The 17,181-nt window shown below is 63.3% G+C and overlaps 1 protein-coding gene across 2 annotated transcripts; it reads left to right on the forward strand.

Annotated features, from left to right (window-relative positions):
• Positions 1-4,344: 4,344 nt before the first annotated feature.
• Positions 4,345-9,386, forward strand: BIRC7 (baculoviral IAP repeat containing 7). 2 transcript variants are annotated; one of them, XM_045529349.1, is made up of 7 exons: positions 4,345-6,066; positions 7,298-7,397; positions 7,628-7,709; positions 7,775-7,820; positions 8,317-8,388; positions 8,533-8,782; positions 9,174-9,265. In XM_045529349.1, the coding sequence occupies exons 1-6, from the start codon at positions 5,718-5,720 to the stop codon at positions 8,775-8,777; spliced, it is 894 nt and encodes a 297-aa protein (XP_045385305.1). In that variant the 5' UTR covers positions 4,345-5,717; the 3' UTR covers positions 8,778-8,782; positions 9,174-9,265. The 2 variants fall into 2 exon arrangements, with proteins under 2 accessions (XP_045385305.1, XP_045385306.1); XM_045529350.1 differs by having other exon boundaries at positions 5,973-7,397; positions 7,585-7,709; positions 9,174-9,386.
• The last annotated feature ends 7,795 nt before the right edge of the window (positions 9,387-17,181 follow it).

The raw sequence follows: 17,181 nt of genomic DNA on the forward strand, positions 1-17,181 counted from the left end.
CGTCCTGCTCCGCGTCCCCGCGCGCCGGGCCAGGGGACCTCGGCCTCAGCCAGGGACGGCGGCCCTCCCGGCCCCGCCGCCCTTGGAGAGCCGGCTCATGCCCGCAGCCCAGACGCAGGGTCCCCGCCTGGGGCCGCCCCACCGAGCCCCCCGCACTGCGGCTCAGGGTGGATGTCGGGCGTCGGGCAGTTTTCCCCACTGCGGGCTCGGCGGAGGCGCTGAGCAGGGGGACGGCGGCAGCAGGGACCGCAGTGGGCCCAGGACACACGCCAAGCCTGGGCATCAGGTGGGCGGGCACCACTGCAGGTGAAGGGAAGCTGCACGGGCAGCCGCTCAGCCGCGGGGCGGACCTGCACCAGGTCGCTCATTACCGGCTCCCAGGGCCCTACCTGCCTGAAGTGGGCAAAGCAGGCTCGCCGTTGCCTCTGACTTAGGGCCAGGAGGGACTTCTGACGCCCCTACAACAAATCCGGGCCCACTGGGACTTTGATATGCTTGGGCAGCCTAGGCCAAGAAGAAGTCTGTACATTTGGGGTAGGTCCGAAAATAAACAGTGTGTGTCCAGCAGGGTAGCAAACACGTGGGATCGTAGTGACTGCGGAGCTGCTGAGGAGCAGGGCTCAGCACAGAACCAGACACGGCTCTCTGCACAAGGTTGCAGCCAGGAAGGGGCTGTCCGTCCGTGAACAAAGGCCAGAAGTCCCCTTGCCCGGCTGAGAGTCCTACCCCTGCCTCTGAGATGAGGCTGGGACACTCCGGCAGGGGCGGTGTACCTGCCCCCAAGGGTGGAGAAGGGCTGGGCAGCTGTGCCTGCGGGCAGGGGGGGTGTCTGGGAGGTCAGAGAGGACGCTCGGCCCTCTCAGCCCCTGCCCCTTCTCCCCCCAGCTCCACCTCTCCGGCAGGATGGTGCCCACTGGAGTTTGGAGCTGCAGAGCCAGTTGCGGGTCCTTTGACCTCCACCCCCAGCCTCCTTCCCCCCTCTGTTGTGTGGGGTAACGCCTCCCCCTCGGGAGCAGCTGGGTGGGTGTGGGCATGGGGCTACAGGTCCTGCACTTCAGAGCCTTTCTGTAATTGAAGCGTACTCATGGCAGGTGGGGTGCATTGCCACCTCCATGCCAGATGTGCGTGTGGGGACCTTTGTTCACCTGGACACTGGACATTCGTGAGGGACTCTGCACCCAAAGTCCTAGCCCCACATCCATGCCCCAGCCTGGGCCAGAGCTCCTGACCTGGGAAAGGGAGGTCACGAGGCACCCAGGTGTCAGGGCCAGCTGTTTGTCCCTCACAAGGAGCAGGCGGCAACTCATGTCGTGGGCAGAAATGGGTCAGAGGGCTTGTGGCAACTTCTCCAGGTGGCCCAGGGGTCTTGAGACCACGGCTGTCAGCCATCTCCAAGCTGTGCCCTAACAATAGACAAGAGCCCCCCGATCTGGGCCATCTGCCTTCGGACAGGCGAGTTGCTCAGGGAACCCGTTGCATGCCCAAGCACCCCCTGCCCGCTGCACCCCCTCCTCACTGTGCCCCTCCCTGCTGCACCCCTGCTTGTTACACCCCCTGCCCACTGCACCCCTCCCCATGGCGCCTCTCCCAGCTGAGCTCCCCACTGCACCCCTTCCCCACTGAGCCCCTCCCCACTGCACCCCTTCCCCACTGAGCCCCTCCCCACTGCCCCTAGTGCACCCCCCCCACTGTACCCCCAGGTGGTATGGGATTTTCTAAATATTACCAGTGTTAAAAAGGTTTGATTTTTAAATTTATTTCAAAGTTATGCAGGCCTATGATGAAATAGCTGTTTGTACTCAGAGTACAAGTTGGGAAGCAGAAATCATCACCAGTCCCCCTCCCGGAGGGATTCCAGACACCCGACTGCCCCTGAAAGCAGGGGTCCATCTGTCCTGCACTCTGGCCTGCTCACACGCTGCCCCTGTATCTCACCGTGGGGAAACTGGCCCTTGGGGGTCCGCAGCAGTGTGGACCGTCAGAGCCCACCGTCCTCCCCCCCAGCCTTCTCCAGGGACTGTGAGTTCCGGCCTCACCGCAGTGAGCATCCTGGCCCCGACACCCACGCACCCCTGTTCGAGGGCACCTGGAGGGAGGCTTCTACAGGCAGAAGCAGCAGGTCAAAGGGTACTTACTCTGGTCATTTTGTAGATGTTGCCAGATCATCCCCAAGGGGGCTGTATCACAATCTCCAGCCGGGAGACCTTTATCTGAGGTGGAGTGCGGGGTCCAAAGGCTGTGGGCCGTGGCTGAAGCAAACCCTCCTGAGGGCTGGACGCAGCCTGCCCAGCAGCTGGCCTTGGGGGCCAGCAACAAAGACCGCGTCCACAAGGGTGCAGTGACCACCTACTATGTGTGAGCAGGCGCTGGGGTCCGAGATGGTCCTGCTCTGCAGGGCTCCCAGGGAGGGACACTCAGCCCTGCAGGGGCTGTGACTTGGCTCGGCCTAGTGAGCACTGTTCACCAGGAACCAGGCAGCCATCGGGACAGAAGCCAGCTGCCACCCCTGCACCCCAGATGGGAGGAGGATGGAGGAGAAACAGGGCACCATGGCTCAGAGCCCCTGCCAGGATGGGGAGGAGTCTGTCCCTGAGCTGAAACTCAGAGGGAGCAGGTACTCGTCCGCTGAGGACACAGGCAGGGTGCTGCAGGAGCACCCTGGGAGGTGGGGACAGTGGCACCGGCCCACCCACTAGAAGGTCACCTCCCTGCAGCAGGGGCCACCCCTGTGTCCACTGCTGGGTGCGGGTGCTGGGCAGACAGCTTGCTGTGTGGAAGGTGCACTGTCTGCGTTGTGTCTGGAGAGCCAATGGGGGGTTTGGAAGTGGCTCTGGAGGGCTGGAGCAGCTGAGCTTCCAAAAAGCTAAAGAAAGTGCCCATGCCAGTAGCTAACTGGGGCTGCTCGCTGACCTTTAACCTACTCCTGACCCTTGGCACCTGCCCCGCAGAGGCTTTGCCCCTTGCACAACTCCCGAGAGGGGCCAGCAGCCCAGCGTGGACGGTACACCCACCCGCTGGCCCAGGGCTGCCGGTCTGCAGCCCTCCCTGCAGGCAGCGCAGCGGGGCTGTCTCAACTCCAGGGACATCTTCTGCCACCACGGTGGGTAAAGACAGGCACGGGGCCAGCGTCTCCCGAGGGTCTGCTCCAAAGCTGCAGCCTCGCCCACTGACACAGCCCCAGGGATTGTGGGGACCACATGGCTCTTGAAGCACTGTCCCACCCCAGGTGGCTCAACCCCCAGCGACCCAGCGATGCACCTGCAGTTCTGCTCTGGGGCGGAAAGGCCTCACCTGGCAACCGCAGGGCCACTCTGAGCCAGGCGGTCCCGGCAGGGCAAGGTGAGCACTCAGAGCCCTTGTTCAAATGGCAGGAGCACCGCTCTGCGCCTCTGCTTCCCGCCACCGCCTCCCTCTGCACCTGTCCGCTGGGCCTCCCCCCCCCTCGTGTTTTTAGTTGCTGTTTAAGGTCACGCTCCTTTGGGCGGTGGGAAGGCAGACCCTCACAGACACCTGCCACCCCCGACACCTGCCGTTCCCTCGGCTGGACACGCTCAGCTCCTCCTCCTCCTCTCTGCAGCCTCCTGTGGCTCCGTGCAATCTCGTGCCCACCACGGGCACGCTTGGGACGCCAGGTCACGGCTCCTGTGCCCGCCGCGCGGCTGCAAAGCTGCTGTTCACACCTGTGCTGTCTCCTTTCGTCCGGCAGAGGGAGCCCTGAGCCAGGAGTTAGGAGACTCGGGCCTCGCTTGTCCCCAGCCCCACCCGCTGGCCTGGATTTCCCCAGCTGAGGGGCAGCTGGGAAGGGCGTGCCAGGCACTCACCCCACGGGTGTGGTGGGCCGTCACCTGCCGGGGCTCCTACAACTCCTAGGCAGCCCCGTCGGCACGGGGGGCACCAGCCACATGTACCTATTGAGCACGTGAAATTGAGGAATTGCATTTTCAATTTTGTTTAATTTTAATTAAATTCAACAGACACACGTGGCCGGTGGCTAACGTCCTGGACATCCGAGCTCAGACCCCAGGCAGGGACACTGAAGCCTGGTCCTCCGTATCCCGTGGGCTCCAACTGACACACGTGTCCGGCCCCACAGACCAGAGGACCCTGAGTCCCCCGGGGCAGGTTGGTGACCTGCTTGTTCAACAGGCCTCCAGGGGAGCCTTTCTTCTCTGGTAGAGACCAGCACCTCCCTGTGTGCCTGACACTCAGTGAGGTTTGCGCCCCTCCAACTCCGCCCTGTGGCGCTGGGGTGTGCGGAGTCAGATCTGCCCCGGAGCCTGCTCCTGCTTCCCTCTCCAGAGTCCTCCCTGTGGCCAAGAGCACCTTGATCCAGCCCTTCCTGAAGCCAGGCCCAGCAATCTCCTGGATTCCCCAGGCTGGAATCTGGGGCAGAGACGGGACCTCTCCTGTTTCCAGGCAGCAGGGCTGGCAGTGGCTCTGGGCTCTGCAGGACCATGGGAACAGAGGGCCGTGCCGCCCACCCTGCCCATCCAGAGGTGCCTTCGGTCGCACCTGGCCCCAGGCAGCCTCTCAGCTCAGCTTCACAGGGCGCAGGGACGGGGCAGGGGGCAGGCAGGAGCCAGGCTCAGCCGCACTGAACAGCCTTCAGGGAGAAGTCAGTCTCCCCACCCAGGCCTGGGCCGGGCACGTCCAGAAAGTCAATCGGACTAACAGACCCCAGCAAAGGTGCGGCCCAGACGCCTGCACTCGGAAACAGTGACCGTCCTGACTGAGTCCCATGGCCAGGTGAGTGTCTAGACCAGCCCAACCCAGCAGCTGAGGACTCGCCATCCCATGTGCCCCTGCTGGCCTCTTACGACTCTCCCGGTGGCTCTCCTGGCTCAGGTCCCACCAGGAGCCAACACCCACCATGGGCTCAGCCTGGAGCAATGACACATGCCCAGGGGTTTGCCCTGTGGCGGGACATCAGGGAGTCCCTGGGCTCTGAGAGGCCCCAGCAGGGGTGTCCAGGGCAGTGACCCACAGGAACATACTTAGTCTCTCCTGGTGCTGACGGGGGTGACCCCCAATAAGCACTTACACCCCTCAGTTCTAGGGTCTGCTCTGGAGAGCAGACAGTGGGGAGGGGACAGAGGAACGTCATTGCCAGCTGCCCTCCCTCAGCCCCCTCCCAGACCAGGTGCTGACCACACAGACACGCCTCCTGCCCCCGTGCTGGCCCAGCTGTGCTGACGGCCACAGGCTTTGTCAGCTTGGGCTGGCCACCACCTTGGTCCCCAAAGGAGCCCTGCAAGGGGGTGCTTCCCCCACAACTGTGCTTGTCCATCCTGACTTGGGCAGCAATGATCTGCCATCAGACATCAGACACCACCCCTGCCCCCACCCCCAGATCCCTGGGAGGACGCCTGGGGAGGGCTTTGTGCCAGCTCCATCCCCCTTGTTCTGAGAGACACTTCCCACCCTGTGGGGGGGAGCGGAACCTGCGGCCCCCACCACTGCCCTTACTGCGGCCCCTGCTGGGCCCGTGACCTGCTGTGGCTGCAGAGCACATGTGACCTGGCTCGGCCCCTTCCAGAAAGCAGCGGCCGCTGGACACTCCCCCACCCGGGGCATCTGGTGGCAGACTGTGCCTGCCTCACTGTACCCGGGAGGGCCCAGGGTTCAGGAGCCAGAGCTGGGCCGGCTGGACGTGTTCCGGGACTGGCCATCCAGGGCCGATCTCTGCCTCAGACCTGGTTAGAGCTGCTGTTGCCTCCATGGGGCCCGGAGACAGGGCCAAGGGCTTGTGCTGCGGCCCAGAGCCGAGCCACTGGGCAGCCGGGGACGGCCCCACGCAGGAAAACTGTAGACCCCACTGTCTGTGCGGCCATGACCCGGGTCTCGGCCCCTGGGGAGCCCGGGACCACGTGGACGGGCAGATCCTGGGCCAGCTGCACCCCCTGGCCGAGGAGGAAGAGGCGGAGGGGGCCAGGGCCCCCTTGCCGGAGGGGTCTGCCTTCCCCGGCATGGGCTCTGAGGAGGTGCGGCTGGCCTCCTTCTACGACTGGCCACCGACCGCTGGCGTAGGGCCCGAGCTGCTGGCCGCTGCTGGCTTCTTCTACACGGGTGAGTCCTGGGCACTATTCTGGGGCCTTCTCCATAGAGCCCATCCCCCCAACAGGGAGAGTCTGGCCGAGGAGGGGTCGGAGGTCCTGCAGCCCTGTCTGGGCCCGGTCCTGGGGCCTGCCCCTCCTGGAGTCTCTGCTGCCCACACTGGGACGGAACCATGGCACACGGGGGAGGGGCTTGCACTGGCCACATCCGGGACATGTCAGCTGCAGGGCCTGCCTCAGTGGCCCTGCCGGTGCCCCAGTTGGCCAGGGGTCCCCCAAGCCCTCCATGATGGAGCACACGGGGCCAACACTGCCCGGGGCCCTCCCCTTCACCTACACCTGTGTCCACAGGGCTGACAGAAGTTAGGGGACAGCGACCAGTGACCCAAAAGTCCTGACCATTCAGCCCGTGGGCAGTTTCTCTAGGCTCTGCCGGCGGCAGCATCTGGCCTAGACAGTCCTCCAGCGCCTGTTCTAGCCGTGGCTCGGGCCTGCCCCTCACCTCACAGCTGGGGGGCCGCACGGTCAGGCTTGAGGGACGGGCGGGACCCCTCAGGGGTTTTGTAGGTGCTGGCACAGTGGCAGTCGTTGTCACCAATGGGCTTGGGGGTCAGTGCTCACCTTCCAGACACTGTCCGGGAAAGAGGCCAGACCCACACTGGCACCCTGGGGACCGGTGGCTGCACGGGCGGGAGCCACCTCATGGAGGGGCAGCCCCAGCTCCCCGCTCCCCCAGGGAGGGCTCAGAGGAAGGTGTCGGCTTTGCTGGCAGCCGCCCCAGCCGGGATCTCTGCTCCCAACTCAGCGTGTGAGGGGGTGGGGCCGCCAGGAGAGGGGTCAGAGGCATGAGCCCCTGAAGCCAAGCCCCACACTGGACTGTCATGTGAGGACAGCCCCCTTCCACGAGTCCTGGGGAGGCATGACCTGGGGAGGGGCCCTTGGGTCCCCTGAAGCTCCAGGGCCACAGGCGTTCCAGGCCCCAGGGGCCTGCCCCCACCCAGTGGCTTTGTGGACAATGGGAATGCCAACTCAATCCTTTCCGGAACGTTCTGGGTCCATCCTGGCAAGTGCCCCGACATTGTCCTCATTCCACCTTTGACACCAGTGGTAGGCGTGAAACCACTCGCCCAGCCACTCAGCAAGACCCCCCAGGGAACCCCCCAGCTCTCACACCCTTGGAGGGGCCACACTATGGGCTGGGGGCCGTGGGGCTGCCCGGGGCCAGCATCTCTGCTGCACCGCAGGCCAGCAGGACAAGGTGAGGTGCTTCTGCTGCTGCGGAGGTCTGCAGAGCTGGAAGCAAGGGGACGACCCCTGGACCGAGCACGCCAAGTGGTTCCCCAGGTAACAGCCATGGGGGGCCCCAGGTCTGCACCCCGGGCGCTCCTGTCCCCGTGGTCCCGGGGAAGACCCCTTGTGGATGGTGCTCCTGGGCTGCTTCCCCATGCTCCGCAGGGCTGTCTGCAAAGTTGGTGGGAGGCAGAGGGCAGGACCCCCCACGGGCCTGGCCCTGACTTGGGGGCTCTGACAGCCCCAACCCGCTCTCTGTGGGGTTCTCAACCCACTGTCCTCAGGTGTCCATTCCTGCTCCGGTCAAAGGGAAGAGACTTTGTGCACAGCGTCCGGGAGGCTTGTCCCCGGCTGCGGGGCTCCTGGGTGAGTCTCTCCTGAGGGCTCTGGGGGGCTGGGGAGGGCCTCCGCTCACTCGAGCCTCCTTGCAGGACCCATGGGAAGAGCCGGAAGACCCCGCCCTCACCATCCCCCCAGGTGAGAGCCACGATGGAAGCCGCGCTGTTTCCTGGCACCTGCAGCCTGTGCCGTGTGTAGCTGAGGCCGACACCGGGTGGGCGTGAGGCTACTGCCCGGGTTTGCCTCACGGGGACTATGCCACACACCAGCAGGGGCCAGAGCTGCCCACCTCCCATCCTGCTCCTCTCCTGGTCCCCCCTCTGGGCGCATCTCCCCTCGCCTCACTGTCCCCAGTGGTGCCCAGCACACAGCGTCCGTGGCCAACGCCCAAGCAGCTGGACAGGCAGAGTGCCCTGGCCAAGGGGCAGCTCCTTGGTGGCCCCTCCAGGAAGCCTCTGGCCTGCTGTGCTGTGGGAGGTGTGGGTAGGAAGGTGTCCGGCAGCAAGGGCACCCTGAGTCACCCTGCACCTCCCTTGGTCGGAACTGGCCCTCACCAGCTCCTGGTCCTGTCTCTGGGTTGGGCCTCGCTTTCCCCTGGAGGACAGGCCTCAGGTCCATTCCTAACTGCCCACAGCTCCTGTCCACGGGCAGCCTGAGCAGCTCACGCCCAGAAGAGAGGCCCAGACTGAGGGTGCCCGGGAGCCAGGTGCTGAGACCCTCTGGGGGCTGGGACTGGGTGGGGGGGCAGCTGGCACCTGTGGGGGCTGGGCAATGCCACAGCCCACCTCTCCCCACCGGCCCATATTGGGGGGGCAGGCCTGGGGACACTTCATGGCCCTGTCTCCCTCAGAGGAACCAGCGGAGCCCAGGCCAGGTGTGCGGTGGGCTCCTGAGCCGCGAGGAGCCGGGGCCATGGAGGAGCAGCTGCGGCAGCTGCAGCAGGAGAGGACCTGCAAGGTGTGTCTGGACCGGGCCGTGTCTGTGGTCTTCGTGCCGTGTGGCCACCTGGCGTGTGCGGAGTGCGCCCCCAGCCTGCAGCTGTGTCCCATCTGCCGGGCCCCCGTCCACAGCCGCGTGCGCACCTTCCTGTCCTAGGACAGGTGAGCGCCCCACGCCCTCAGCCATGCACATCGAGTGACACCTGCCGCTCCTCTGCCTCGATTGTCCTCAGTGGTCCAGTGGGGATAACGGCCCTGTCTGGCCAGGTGCTGGGGTGGCAGCTGGGCCAGGGTGAGGGGAGATGGCCTTGGACACGTGCAGGGAAACACAGGAGGGGCACAGGCAGGAGACCCTGGGCCTGGATCTCACCCGGGAGCCCAGGCCTGGGAAACGCGTGGATGGGGAACCTCAACTGTCAGCGACATGGGTGGGATGTCCCCGCACTCCCCGTGGCCTCTCAAAGGCCTGTGACTGTCCCCAGGAGGACAAAGTCAGGGCAGTGCACAAACCCCCGGGGAGTGGTGCTCACCCTCCCTCCTCCTGTCCCTCCAGGCGCTGCAGCCAGACCCAGACGGGCCGCTGGGGGCCCCCCTGCCCCTCTCAGCCCGTGCAGACTACGAGGCTCTGCTGAGGACAGAGGAGCTGGCGTCCAGCCCTGACCCGCCCGATTCCCAGACTGCGGCCCAGGGCGGAGAAGGAAGCCCCTGCTTGGCAAAGGGGGTGGTCTCACTGCACCTATGTCGGATGCTTCTGAATATAAATAAAGTCGGGGGCTCCCCTGGATGGTGCTCAGTGGCCTGTCCCACAGCGCGGCTGCCTCCCTGGACCCCAACAGGTCACAGGTCACAGCCTCTCCTCCCCAGCCCACTGCTGAGGACACCCCCTTCCCAGCTCCCTTCCCCTGTTCTTATCTTTCCCATGTCTTAAGGACTTTGGGGATGGACTAGCCCTACCCCCCCCCGAAGCTCTGGCCTGTCCCTTCATGGGTCTGCTCCACCGTCCCTGGGGCTCCTCTTGGAGCGCTGGCCCAAGGTCCCCCTTCCACTGTCAAGGAAGCACCTGCCCTTCGTGGTGGGTGGGGACCGCAGCCACCTGCGCTTGCTCCCAGGCCCACAGCATGGAAGGGGCCAGGGGACCCCGGGGCTCCATCAGTCTGGGCTCCCAGGGCAGCATGGGGGCTTTGCCTGGGTGGGAGTCCTGCGGGGTCTCCACACCCACATGGAGTTCCTGGGGGGCACACCTTTCCCACTCCCCCGGCAGCAGTGTGTACAGCCGGCCCAGGGCAGGGCGCCGGAGGGAGGGGCTCCTCAACCAGCCCAGCCTGGCTGCCGGGCGATGGACATGTGGTTTCTGAGTCTTTTCTTTTGTCTTTTTTTTTTTTTTTTTTTAGAAAAAGGAAATGACAAACTCTTTCAAAGTCTCAGCCAGCCAGGCCCTGCCCTCTGCCCTGCTGGTGTCCAAGGGCTTGAAGCCGGGAGGGTGCTGCAGGGTCTGGGGGCTCCAGAGCTGAGGGCCGTGTCCCAGGCCACGGTGGTCTGATGGGCACTGGGGCTTGAGGTGGCAGGCGTGGTCCAGCGGCTTCCTCACTCACGCTGGCCTGTGGGACAAGGCAGGGGTCAGAGAGCACCGGGAATGGCAGCTGGGCTGGGGAAGGGCTCGGGTGGCCAGTGAGGGCTGCGTCCAACCAATCCAAGAAGCGGAGGGGTGGGCCAGGCTCTGGAAAGCCCCAGCCAGGCCTCCTCCCTGCCCCAGCACGGCAGGTCTTGCCCCTGGAACGGGCTGGGGGCTGGGAGTCCGGTGCGGAGCTGTCCAGGTCCCCAGCTGGGGGTGCTGCTGAGCCCAGACACGTGCCTGGGCCCCTAGGGGACCCTGTGTGAGCTGCCCCCTCCCCAGCTTATTTCCTCCCCCTCACGGGAGCTGGACTCCTGCTGGGATGGGCCTTCACTCTTAGGACATGCACACCGGCCTACCAAGGGGATGACGGTGACGATGTTAAGTGCCCCATGCTCCCCGGGACACGCAGCTGCCCCAAGCGCAGCCCTGGGAAGAGCCACACCATCCAGGTCGGAATTCCAGGCGTCAAGGCTTTGGGATAGGGCTGGCATTCCCCGGGCGTCTGGTGGCTTCTGGGAAAACAGGGCAGGAAGTGCCGCTGGAGCCCCACCCTGGCCATCCCTCCCGCCACGAGGAGGCTGGGCACAGTGGGCTCACCGTCAGGGGTACCGGCTGGTGCCGCAGAGCCCCAGGACGATGGCCTTGACTGCACAGAGTTGGCCAGGCCGGGCGCCCACTGGTGGCCCAGGAAGTCGAACACCTGCCTCTCCAGGGCACTGGCCTAGGAGCAGGGGGCCCCCGTGAGCAGCGGCCCTCGGTGAGGCCCCAAGCCCCCAACAGGCACCGGTGTGAGGTCCCAGAGACCCAGGGGGACTGGCTGCTCCACCTGAGGCTGGTGGGCCACACTCCTGCATGACAAGTGCCCTGACCACTGAGCAGCTCCGCGCGGCCGGTGCTGGGCTCCCCAGCAAGCCCCAGACAGGCCTTGGAGAGCAAGCCCCCCGCCTCTGTCCTCGGCTTCCTGGTCTGGAGAAGGGGACAAGGGGCTGTTCCAACTCAGGGCTGCGGGGCCAGACGGCAGAGCACCTGCCCAGAGAGAGCCGCTCTGACGCACAGGCAGCCGAGGAGGGACAGAAGGACGCAAGGCCCCTGGGTGCTAACGCTGAGGTCCCCAGGTAGGTGGGGGAGCCAGTCGCGCCCCCCCAGCTGTGTGGACACAGGCCCTCTATGCGGGATACACAGAGGGAAGGAAAGACATCCAAGGAATTTAAAGTCAGCACTTTGTATTTAGAGGAAACCAACAGACTCCAAGCACAGCCAAGACTCCAACAGCAAACATTCGTTCATTCACTCGTTCACTCATTCATTCTGTCATCACGGGGCTCCACCCCATGTGGACCAACAAGAGAAGATCCGGCGACCCCGCCCCTCCCTGCACTCCAGGCCAGGAGGCCCCTGCGGGAAGAGCAGCAGTGGCCAAGGGACAGCCTGGTTCCCCGGATCTCAGCACTCAGCTGACAGTCCCGGGCTCAGGGCAACGCCGGAGTGTGGGCTGGGGCTGGGGGTGCCTGGAGAGGCCCCACCGAGCCCTGGGCCCAGGAGGGCTCTGGAAGGTGCTAGTGTCCTCGGTGGGGCCACCACGTGCCCCTCCCCAAGACTGGACGGGCTGAAACCAAGAGCAGGGCCGAGCTGGGAGGGCAGATTGGGTTCGGGTTCGGGTTAGGGGCCTCCACCCCCCCACAGCTCCCCACCCTGGGACTGAGGACTGAAAGGGCAGGTGGGCCTTTGTGGGTTTGCCCGGAGGCCACAGATACCCCAGCTCCAGCCTGTGTCTGTGACCCCGCGGGACTCCTGACCAGCCCAGGGAACAGCTGCGGGAACACCCTAACCCTGCCCGCTCCACAATGCCATAGCACTGAGTGAGCCTCCCAGGAAAGCTCGGGCAGCCCCTTTCTTCCTCCAGGTAGGATACAGCACCTCCCTCGGCCCTCACCGGCTCAGCCAGCCAGCGGTGCCCGACACAGAGGCCCAGGACATCAAACCCGCACCACCTGGCTGTCCCAGGGTCCTGCTACCTAGAACTCTGGAACAGCCCCTTCTCCCTCCCTGGGCGCAGCAGGGCTCTCCCGTCCAGCTGAGCTCTGTGGCCCCTGCCCCCCTAACGGAGACGACAAAGCAGCGTTTCCTCTTTAAGGCCAGAGAGCCAGGGGCCCATTAGGGGGACGCCCAGGAGCCTCCCCGGCCAGAACAGGCCCGAGACCTTAGTTCAGCCCCTTCTCCCAGAGCACCGAGCTGCGGACTCCGGACCGGATGGGAACTTGGCTGAGGGACGTGAGTTCCCTGACAAAGCTCTGCCTCGGGCTGGCTAATCTCCGGACACAAAAGACTCCGCAGGCCGGCCGGGCTCCCGCCCTCCTCCCGCCCTCGTCCGGCCCCATCTCTCCAAGCCAGGGTGGAGGAGGCGCGGGGGCAGGCAGGGCCACACTGGGGCACACGGGGGCCCGCGGGCGGCGCGCACGCGGTGGGCAAGACACTCTCACCCCACACTCGCAAACGCACAAGCGCCCACCTCCCAGTCCCCACCCCCTGTACCCCCGCTCAGAACCAGAACTTCGCTGCTCACGGGGCGCCTGGCGCCGGCTTCAGTAAACACGCACGCACCTTCCGCGCACACCCCGCGCCGCACGCGCCTTCGGACGCGCGTGGACAGCGTGCGCGGCAGCGCCCCTTCCGCACCGCGCGGTGCCCACGGACTTGAGAGCGGGCCGGGGGCTCCCGCGGCGGCCAGGGGGATGCCCCCAATCCGAGCGCGGCTCCGGCAGGGTCCAGGCGTCCCTGCTCGCAGGCTTCTCTTCCTCGCTGGCCTCCTCTGGGCGTTCCCCAGCACCTGTCCCGGCTGCTGAGGACCCGGCGGGCGACCCCGCGCGCGCACACAGTCAGGCGCGCGGGCCGAGGGACGTCTCGGTCCGGCACGGAGTGCTGGCTCCCCGCGCCCCTCCGGCAGCGACGAACTTCGGCCGCAGCAGCCCAGGGTGCGAGCCATCCCCCCCCACCCCGTCCTCCCCACGGTGGCGCGGGACCTAGCGCGCAGGGCTGGGGGCGGAGGCACGGCGTCCGGACCCGCAAGCCGCGGGGCACTAGACACCCGGGGCTCCAGGAGGCCCGCAGAGGGGTCGCCACTCGCCGGCTGAAAAGTGCAAGGACGATGAGCGCTCAGTGCCCGGAGCAGGAGCCCAAGGTGCCGGCGCGCCTCCGGGGCGCCACCAGTGCCCGCCTTGGCCCGGAGCCCGTCGCAGGGAGAGCGCCTGCCCCCTTCCCCAGCCGGCCAACCCCGGACCGCCAACCCCACCCCGCACGCGCCCCGCGGCTCCTGCGGGCAGCCTCGACCCCGCCCCACCCGCTCCCGCAGCCCCTTTCCGCGGCCCTCCCCGGCCTGCCCCCGCCCCCGCCCTGCAGCCCCCAGTCCCTGCTCTGCCCCACCCCGTCCGCATAGCAGTTGCGCCGGGTCTCCCCTCTGGCCCTAGCCCTGAGGCCCCCAGCGGCTTCGCGCCAGCGAGACCCTCCTTACAGGGGTGATGAAGCCAGCGTTTGGGGAGCGTGCTGCTGTACGAAATACCGCAGACTGGCAAATTTATGAAAAGCAGAAATTTATTTCTATGGTTCTGAAGACAGGAGCTCCAGGAGCAGGCTCTGCCTTCAGGAGCTGATTACCGCCTGGGGGCTGCACCTCCTGATACTGTTGCGGGGGACTCTGCTTCACAGGAATTTGGGAGGGCCCATCATTCAGACCCCGGGGGGAGTAGCTGGAGGGACTCGGGCGTGACCCCTTCCGCCAGCGCCGGCTTTGGGAGCGCAGGAAATGTCTGGCCGTCGTGGTTCTCCTGCCTCCGTTGGTTCCCCTTTGCCAGAGGAGGCGGCACTGTGCCCCCTCCCAGTCTGTGCCAACCCATTTCCCTGCTGGGGGCGGCGGCTGACAGGGAGCCAGGCCGCCCCAGCCTGCCCACGAAGCCTCCAGCAGGAGCTGTGGTGGGGCTGCCTCCCTTCTGCCCCCACCATCCTTCCACCAGCTCATTTAATTCTACAAGCACCCTTGGAGGGAGGGACTGTCCATTCTCCCATTTTACAGATGAGAAAACGGAGGCCCAGACATGTTACGTGGCTTCCCCACAGCTCCTGAACAGAGAAGGCAGGATTTGATTCCAGGTCCCTGTAGCCTCCAGGCCCCCAGGGGGCTGGAACACCTGGATTGCAGGTGCAGACGGCTGGGGCCCTGCGCACTTCCCTTGGCTATCAGCACCCGATGCCTGTGTCCGCGCGGCGAGCAGTGCCCAGGACCACAGTGGTCATGCCTGTGCACACCCGTGTCACCTGGCCGGATCCTCACACGGGACATTCTGCTCCCCTAAAACTCCCTCCCATGGCCCCTAGTCAATGCCTCTCCCCAAAAGGGAGTGTCAGAAGACAAAATTACAACAAATTTAGTTTAAAGATCTTAATTGGCTTTTATTTGGGATTCCAGAGCCAGGCAACACCTCATCCCATAGAATAGAACAAGTGTTCCCAGGAGGTGAGCAGAGGAGGTTGGGCTTATAGACAGAAAAGGGTGGAAAGAGCAGAAACGGAAAACAGAAAGCAGGTTGGTCATTTCGGAGTTACGTTTCTTCCTTGTCATGTGGCTAAACCAACTTGGCTATTTTTTCTCTGTTCCGGGAGCTGAGATGAGACCTCAGTTCTGGCCTGGGGGTCAAAAGGGACATTAGAGAGACCTCATTTCGCAGATGGGAAAACTGAGTCCCGGGAGAGGCAATGGCTTGCTTTCTGTCCACGGTGATGTCACAGGTGACCTAGACCACTGCCTGGATTGCAGCAGCGTCATTCCTGCTCACCTGCATATGCCCAGGTGGGTGCCGGGAACCCTGCTCCGTGGAGCTGTTTGCTCCGAGGTTCTCATTTCACCTTTGTGTTCATCTGCTCCGTTCGACTCTCACTGAGAACTTGCAGAGCTTCAGGCTGGAACCACAGAGATGATCACATTGCTGTGAGTGAAAACTAATGAACTGTGGTGGTTCTCAAAGGAAAACACGCCTGGGCGCGGGGGCTCACGTCTGTAATCCTGGCACTCTGGGAGGCCGAGGTGGGAGGATCGTTTGAGCTCGGGAGTTCGAGACCAGCCTAAGCAAGAGTGAGACCCCATCTCTACTAAAAAAAATGTAGAAAGAAATTATCTGGACAACTAAAAATATATACAGAAAAAATTAGCCAGGCGTGGTGGTGCATGTCTGTAGTCCCAGCTACTCAGGAGGCTGAGGCAGGGGTATCGCTTGAGCCCAGGAATTTGAGGTTGCTGTGAGTGAGGCTGATGCCACGGCACTCTACCCTGGGCAACAGAGTGAGACTCTGTCTCAAAACTAAATAAATAAAAGGAAAACAAATTATCTAAATACTTTAGGTGCAGTCATACAAAGTTTTCCATTTGCGGCTTGATGTTCTGCACCATTCACCGCTTTGTTGCTGGGACTCCACCACTATTACGAGTGTCTCCTCTCCGTTACGTGGTCACTGGATGAGCCTCAAGACTGCAGAGGCAGCAGGCTCGCCCTGTCTTGGGAAGGGCCACACCTTTCTTTAGCTCTGGAGAGGCGGGCCTTGCTCTGGGGGAGGAAGCGGCCCCAGGCCTTCCCGGGCTGGGACTGGCTGATGAGGCAGCACTATGACTTTAATCAGAAAAGTAGAAGTTCAGCCTCTGCTGGTTGTTCAGTTACCTGATGCCAGATGTTGGCTCCAGCTGTGCCCTTTCCAGGAATGCCTTCCCTCTCTCTCTCCTTTTCAACTTCTTTTCCTTCATAGTCTGCCTCTTCCAGGAAGCCCACTGTGACCAATTCAGCACACGGCTCCCACTTCTCAACTCATGCAGCCCATGCAGTCCTGACCACAGGATCTTGTCCTGAAATCTACGCTGTTCGTATTGGCTTGCTGCTCAACGCACGTAGAAGCCAATGCCACAGCACCAGCTTTTGAGAAAAGAAAAGCTTTATTGGGAGTGAACTGGTGAAGACACAGGAGGCAATGCTCCAATCTGCCCTCTCCCCCCAGACCTGGAAGCTGGGGCAGGTTTTATAGACGGAGAGTAATGAGGGTAATGACAAGTGATCTGATTGGAGCATGCCACGAAGTGATGCTGAGGTTCACTACTTCATTCAGTCCCTGTTCCTTGCTCTGAGCACTTTGGTTCCTCCTGTGGTTGATCTTTTAGTTCCCCCTGGCTCCGGGGTCACAGATCAGGACCATCTGGGGGTGCTCAGCTTATGTGACCTGCAACCTTGGGGTTCATGGCAACTGAAAAATAATTCACACACAGAAAGATTTATTTTTATTACACAAAGATTGGGCTGGTTCTGTGTTTACACAAGAACTGGTGACTGCCTCTCAAGGGCTTCCTCTGGCTGCAGGGGGAGGTGCTCATCTGGGCAGGCTGGAAGTGTGGGGAAGTTGAGAGCGCCCAGGGGAGCTTTCAAACAACCATGGAGAGAAATGCAAATAAACTGCAATGAGACACCACTTTGTACCCACTAGACTGGCTGCAATAAAAAGACTGACAATGTCAAGTGTCAACAAAGATATGGAGCAACTGGAACTCCTATATTGCTGGTGGAAGCATAAAATGGTACAACCACTTTGGAAAGCTGTTTAGCACTTTCTTATAAAGTTCAATATGCACCTACCCCATCACCCAGAAATTTCACTTCTAGGTAATTACCCCAGAGAAATAATTTTTTTAAAATGCCCACAAAAGACTTGTACTTGAATTTCAAGGCAGCTTTGTTCACAATAGCCAAAACTTAGAGACAACTCCAGTGTCCAACATGTGAATGAACAAATGAGGCACATTCATTCAATGGACTACCACTTAGCAATGAAAAGGAACCGGTTATTGATACACACAACAATGTGGATGAATCCCAAACACATGTTAAGTGAAAGAAGGCATCATGAAAGAGTACATTTT

Source organism: Lemur catta, chromosome 17, assembly GCF_020740605.2.
Source record: "Lemur catta isolate mLemCat1 chromosome 17, mLemCat1.pri, whole genome shotgun sequence".
NCBI lineage: Eukaryota > Metazoa > Chordata > Mammalia > Primates > Lemuridae > Lemur > Lemur catta.